Raw genomic sequence first — 6767 nt, forward strand, 5'->3', positions numbered from 1 at the left:
AGCCCCCTGAGCATCTTTGTCACCTCCTCTGGACTCAGTCACTCCTACACTGGGGGCCCCAAAATCCGACACAGAAGGAGTGATTATTAAATGGGGACATTGGCATCCCTCTAGGGAGTCCCCAACCCCAGGGAGAGGGGTGCAGGGAGGGGTTTGGACACCTCGGGATAAATTCATAGGGTTCTGATCTCTCCTACCTTCTCCTTTTCAGATGGGAAACCTGTCCAGAGCAGCAGCCAGATCCTCATCTCATCCACTCTGAAAAACTTCCAGCTCTTAACAATTCTCTCTGTGACTGCTGATGATTTTGGGATTTACACCTGCGTGGCCACAAACTCCCTGGGCTCAGCATCCACCTCTTGTGTCATAAGAAAAACAGGTAGGAGAAAGAGTAGCTACAAAAGTGGCTGTTATGAGTACTTCTGCCCCAAAATTAACCTGTAAATACCTGTGAGGTGAGAATTCTGCAGATTGGCTCAGAGGACAATCTCTTCCTGACCTGCTGTAGTCAGCAGCCCTTGCTCTCTTATAGCACAGCACATTTTGTAGGGTTAACTCCCTCTTCTTCAGTCTTCATCCTGCTTCCAAGATCCAGAGCCACTCCAGTAACCACGTGGTTCCAGAACCAGACTTCAAAACCTTGAGTTTAAGTTGAGCACAATTAAATTGTTATTCCACTAGGGACAGCATAGCTAGAGATGAAGAATTCTGATGACAGCTGCTGGGTGCAGAGGGATGGATGGCAGCAGTCCTGCCAGGAACAGTCACTGGGGTTTTGTGTCTCCTCCCTACAGAGCTTCCTCCCAGCCCTCCACCCCCTGACATTGTGGAAGTCCATGAGGATGGAGTTCAGGTGGTCTGGAAGCCTGTGGAAAGCAACATCCCTGTCCATTACACCATCCAGTGCAAGACTGAAGGTAAAGCTGAGTGCTGTCCTTGTGCTTGAAGGGAACAGAGAATCATGGAATGGTTTGGGTTGGAAGGAACCTTATAGATCATCTCATCCCAACCCCTTGCATGGGCAGGGACACCTCCCACCAGCCCAGGCTGCTCCAAGCCCCATCCAACCTGGCCTGGAACAATTCCAGGGATGGGGCAGCCACAGCTTCTCTGGGAAACCTGTGCCAGGGTCTCACCACCCATCTCCATGTGTACCACCTCTTCACCGATTGGATATTTTATTTTTATTCAGCAGCAGCCTGATTTTAGCTCCCTAGCCTGAAGTAAGGAATGAAATTCATCCATCCACCATTTAGCCATCTAAAAATCACACTTTGTGCTGGCAAAATAGTCTTGGAACATCCATCCTCAGGGAAAGGCTTTGCTAAGGGGTGAATGAAACCATGACATGTGGAAGCTGAGCAAAAATAAGTGAAAAGCTCCAGGAGGATAAGCTTGGATGGTGCCAGGCACACAGCCCTTCAAATTACAGTTCTGGCAAGGTTACACACACTAAGAATGCCCAGGAACAATGTTCAGCAGACAATATCATCCTATACCCAGGCTTCCTGTACAGTCTGTGGAGAAAGGTGGTGTATGGTCCAAGGTAACATTAAAATTTATTTTTGTTTTGGATACGTGAAACAAAGTCCAACCATAGAAAATGGTTGAGTGCAAGCAGGTTTTATTTGACAATTGTCACAGGCAAAAAATATAGTCAGGTAAAAGAGGGAGAGAGGAGAAAAAGATATAAGAAAGAAAAAGTGATAAGAAAGAACGAGAAGAGAGGAGAATTAAAGGGTAAGAAAAGAGGGAAGAAGGAGAGAGAGAGAGAGAGAGGGAGAGTCACCAGCAGGGGTCCATCTCTCCAGCGAGGTTCTTCAGGATGGTGCTGATCCTGGACAGGGTCTGGTGCAGAGATGGTGGTGGGTCAAAAGATGTCAAAACAGTCAGAACATGGACAGCCAGATACACCCCTGAGTCCTTTTGCTGCCAAGGGGCAGCTATCAGCCAGCCAGGGTCGTTAGCAGGCAGGCTGCCTGGAGGGGAGCAGAAGGGTGTAGTCCCCCAGCCAGTCATCAATTCTTATCTTCTTCCAGAAGCCATTCCTCCTCTCTTCCAGCCATTTAACCAGGTACATCCTGCCTCCAGGGGTGTCCCAGCATTGAAGGTTGGCCCTCAGGAAAGGGGAGCAGTCTTCATCTATTCAACAGGTCTTATCTTCTTCCTGATGCCATCCTTGCTCTGCTCCAGCCCCCCTTAGCCAGGTACTTCCCAAGTACAATCAAGTTGTGCCTGGAGGGATGTCCCAGCATGGAAGGCTGGTGCTCAGAAGAGGAATAGCCTCCACCTAGTAGGTCGTATCACATCCCGAGGTGTCACCCCCTGCTCAGCTCTGGCCAGCCAGCTCCTCCACCCTAGCCAGGGTTATTAATTTTAAAATTGCTCGTTTGAGACAGTTGCAAATCAGTGAGGTCAGACTCACACGGGTGGTGTCTCAGAAAGGCAATTCATCCCATGCTAAGCATCCATGCCTCCTTTTTCCTTTGATTGTGCAGGAAGCTTAAGGCAAGGAGCAAGGAAAAGATGACACAAGTTTGGCAACACTGCATCATCCCTTTGATGTCATCCTTCCAAAGCTTTTTCCAGATGCTGGAGAAGTCACTGGATGTTTTCTTGTTTAACTCCACAAACTTTGAAAAAAAAAACAAAAACCACAATCCCCGAGTGCATTCCATCTCTCTTGGGACTGTTTTTGCTCTTATTATTCAGAGTATTTTCTTTGATAGTAATTTCCATTGCAGTCACACACACTCCACCCTTTGGCTTCAACTGCTCCTTGTTGCTCCTTGGAATTCCTCAGGCACACCTGAGCTCCTTTCTGGTTTGCCAGGAGCATGGGCAGCAGTTTTTTTGCCTTTTCCCTCTAGAGCTGGGGGCAAGCACTGCTTCAAGCATTGCTATTCCTTCTGACACAGCTGTGGAGGAGGCTTTGGGAAGGATACAAACCCAAGTTGTTCCAATGAGGAAGAGAAACGGGAAGCAGCATCTCAAACCTTCCATTGGGTTCTGTATATTTGGCAGGAACATGTGAAGTCCTGCTCTTCTGAGCACAGGAGGATTAAGATAGCAGAAAAAAAAATTCCTTGTTTTACCCATTATTTGACAGAAGGCTTTTTGCTCTCTGCTTCTCTCTGTTTCTGAGCTCTACCTGCTCCTCCTTGCACACACAGTTCAACCAGCACCCTGCAAAGTCCTTGACACCTTTGCTTTGGGTGGCAAATTATTGCTTGTCCTGTGGTTTGGGGCTTTCTTCCAGTGTTGATCTGAATGAAAGGATAGGTTTCATCTCAGGTGGACACAGGTTCAGCCTGGAGCACTGGAGCAGCAGTGGCAAAGTAGGGGACATGAAATCCCAGATTGGTTTGGGCTGGAAGAGACCTTAATGATAATCCAGGTCCAACCCCCTCCCACTGGACCAGTTTGTTCCACATCCCAACCCATCTGACCTGAAACACTTCCAGGGATGGAGCAGCCACATTTCTCTTGTCAACCTGGACCAACATCTCACCACCTTCACAAGAAAGAATTTCTTCCTAACATCTCACCTTAATCCCCCCTCTTCCAGATTAAAGCCATTCTTCCTCACCCCATCCCTCCAGACCCTTGTCCCAAGTCCCTCCCCAGCTTCCCTGGAGCCACTTCAGGCACTGGAAGGAGCTCTAAGGTCTCACTATTGCATCTTTCTCTTCTCCAGGCTGAAAAACCCCAAATCATAGAATTGGCTGGGTTGGAAGAGACCTCAGAGATCATCAAGTCCAACCCTTGATCCACTACCCCTGCAGTTCCCAGCCCATGGCACTGAGTGCCACATCCAGTCTCTTTTGAAATATCTCCAGACACGGAGAATCCACTACTTCCCTGGGCAGCCCATTCCAATGCCTGATCACCCTCTCCAGAAAGAAGTTCTTTCTCATCTCCAACCTAAACCTCCCCTGGCACAACTTGAGACCCTGCCCTCTTGTCTTGCTGAGAGTTGCCTGGGAAAAGAGCCCAACCCCCCCCTGGCTCCAACCTCCTTTCAGGGAGTTGGAGAGAGTGATGAGGTCTCCCCTGAGCCTCCTCTTCTCCAGCCTCAACACCCCCAGCTCCCTCAGCCCTTCCTCACAGGAATTCTGCTGGATCCCTTCACAGCCTCCTTGCTCTTCTCTGGACCTGCTCCAGCACCTCAATCTCCTTCCTGAGCTGAGGGGCCCAGAACTGGACACAGGACTCAAGCTGTGGCCTCACCAGAGCTGAGCACAGGGGCAGAATCCCTTCCCTGGACCTGCTGGCCACGCTGTTCCTGAGCCAGCCCAGGATGCCATTGGCCTTCTTGGCCACCTGGGCACACTGCTGGCTCCTGTTCAGCTTCCTGGCAATCCAGACTCCCAGGTCCCTTTCTGCCACTCTGTGCCCAGCCTGGAGCTCCCCATGGGGTTGTTGTGGCCAAAGTGCAGGACCCGGCACTTGGAATGTTGAACCTCATCCCATTGGGATCATCCCAACTCTCCAGTCTGTCCAGGTTCCTCTGCAGAGCCCTCCTGCCTTCCAGCTGATCCACACTCCCCCCAGCTTAGTGTCATCTGCAGATCTCTCAGCCTGGCTCTATGGATGAGCTGCTCCAGCCCTCTGAGCATCGTTGTCACCTCCTCCGGACTCAGTCACTCCTACATTGGGGTCCCAGAATCAGACACAGGAGGAATGATTATTAATTTTGCTGCTGATTTTCTGCTTCACTCCTCAGTCCCATGAGGACTCCAGAACATAACCTGCAACTTCAGGTCTCTGAGAAATCATCCAAATGTCATAAAAGCTGAGCAGACCTGGCCAAGTTTGCTAGGAGGGTGGTAGAGGATGGTTCTGTCCTGAAATCCTGCAGCTTCTGGTTTTAGGTGGATTCAAAATATCACCAAAGGGAAAAAGGAAAGGAAAGGGGAAAGGAAAGGAAAGGGGAAAGGAAAGGAAAGGAAAGGAAAGGAAAGGAAAGGAAAGGAAAGGAAAGGAAAGGAAAGGAAAGGAAAGGAAAGGAAAGGAAAGGAAAGGAAAGGAAAGGGGAAAGGAAAGGAAAGGGGAAAGGAAAGGAAAGGGGAAAGGAAAGGAAAGGGGAAAGGAAAGGAAAGGGGAAAGGAAAGGAAAGGGGAAAGGAAAGGAAAGGAAAGGAAAGGAAAGGAAAGGAAAGGAAAGGAAAGGAAAGGAAAAGGAAAAAGGGAAAGGAAAAAGGGAAAGGAAAAAGGGAAAGGAAAAAGGGAAAGGAAAGGAAAGGAAAGGAAAGGAAAGGAAAGGAAAGGAAAGGAAAGGAAAGGAAAGGAAAGGAAAGGAAAGGAAAGGAAAGGAAAGGAAAGGAAAGGAAAGGAAAGGAAAGACAAACCAAACAAAAAACAAACAAAAACCCACAAAAAACCCCAAACCAAAACCAAAAACCACAAAACCACCAAAAAAAACACCACCCCAAAAAATCAAACCACCAAAACCAAACCAACCAACCAACCAAACCCAAAAGAACCCCAACTAACCAGCCAAAAAAAACAACCCACAAAACAAAAACAAACAAAACATGAAAAAAAACAAAAAAAAAACCAAACCAAAAAACCAAACATTAATTTTCTGGGCTTATTTTTGGAGATCTTGGTTTCTTGTTTGGATCTCTTCATGAGAGCTTGGTGATATGAATTAGACAAACAGGAATTATCCAGGAAATTTTCCCAGTTCCTCCAAAACAAGGTTGTGGATTTGAAATAGAACAGATGAAAAGGTGAGTCTGGCACATGCAGAACGAGCAGAACCATGCACAGAATATGGGCCTAGCAAGTAGGTTTCTTCCTTCACTCTACAAGGTTCCCGTTTCTCTGTATTCTCAGTACATGAGTTAAGTTGGTGAAATGAAGCCCTAACAAGGCCCCAAAAGTAAAGCAAAACAAACAAAAAAAACCCCCAGAGAAAACAAAACCAAACCACACCAAACCAAACAAAAAATTAATGAAATTAAAATTTAAAATATTAAAATAATACAATAAAATAAAAAGTAGTAAAGTAATGTAAAGTGTAATAAAATAAAAATAAATAAAATAAAAATAAAATAAAGTAAAAATAATAAAAAATAAAAATATAAAGAAAAGTAAAATAAAATAGAATAAAAAATGAAATATAATAAAATAAAATAAAAATAAAAATAAAAATAAAATAAAATAAATTAAAATAAAAAATGAAATATAATAAAATAAAATAAAAATAAAAATAAAATATAATAAAGTAAAATAAGATAAAATAAAGTAAAATAAAACATAAAATATAGTAAAATAAAAACAAAATAAATAAATAAATTAAATGAAATATAAAGTAAAGCAAAATAAAATAAAATAGAATAAAACAAAGTAAAATAAAATAAAAAATAAATTAAAATAAAATAAAAAATAAAATAAAGTAAAATAAAAAATTAAAATAAAATAAAAAAATAAAATAAAGCAAAATAAAATAGAATAAAATAATAAAATTAAAAATAAAATAAAAAATAAAATAAAATAAATAAAACAAAACAAAATGCCCAGGGTGTGACTATCTGCCTCCTAACCTCTTTTCTGTCTTTCCTTGGTTCAGATGGGGAGTGGACAACTCTTGCTTCTGACCTCACTGACTGCCGCTACCACGCCAAAAACCTCTCCCAGGGGCTCCTCTACTCCTTCAGGATCTCCTGCAGCAGCCGGGCAGGAACGGGCCCTCACAGCCACCCCTCTGCCAGTGTGAGAATCACTGGGAAGGACCAAAGGGGTAAGATCCAGCACCTGTAA

At 44.7% G+C, this 6767-nt stretch overlaps 1 protein-coding gene across 5 annotated transcripts in view; it reads left to right on the plus strand.

The window, feature by feature from the left end:
• OBSCN (obscurin, cytoskeletal calmodulin and titin-interacting RhoGEF) overlaps positions 1-6767 on the plus strand; it is a 216830-nt gene that overhangs the window by 201129 nt on the left and 8934 nt on the right. For all 5 annotated transcript variants that reach the window (XM_030445973.1, XM_030445974.1, XM_030445975.1 and 2 more), the window contains 3 exons: positions 212-379; positions 795-917; positions 6577-6747. In XM_030445973.1, coding sequence (XP_030301833.1) covers positions 212-379; positions 795-917; positions 6577-6747 — 462 coding nt within the window. The remainder of the gene's footprint in view (positions 1-211; positions 380-794; positions 918-6576; positions 6748-6767) is intronic.

Source organism: Calypte anna, chromosome 2, assembly GCF_003957555.1.
Source record: "Calypte anna isolate BGI_N300 chromosome 2, bCalAnn1_v1.p, whole genome shotgun sequence".
Lineage (NCBI taxonomy): Eukaryota > Metazoa > Chordata > Aves > Apodiformes > Trochilidae > Calypte > Calypte anna.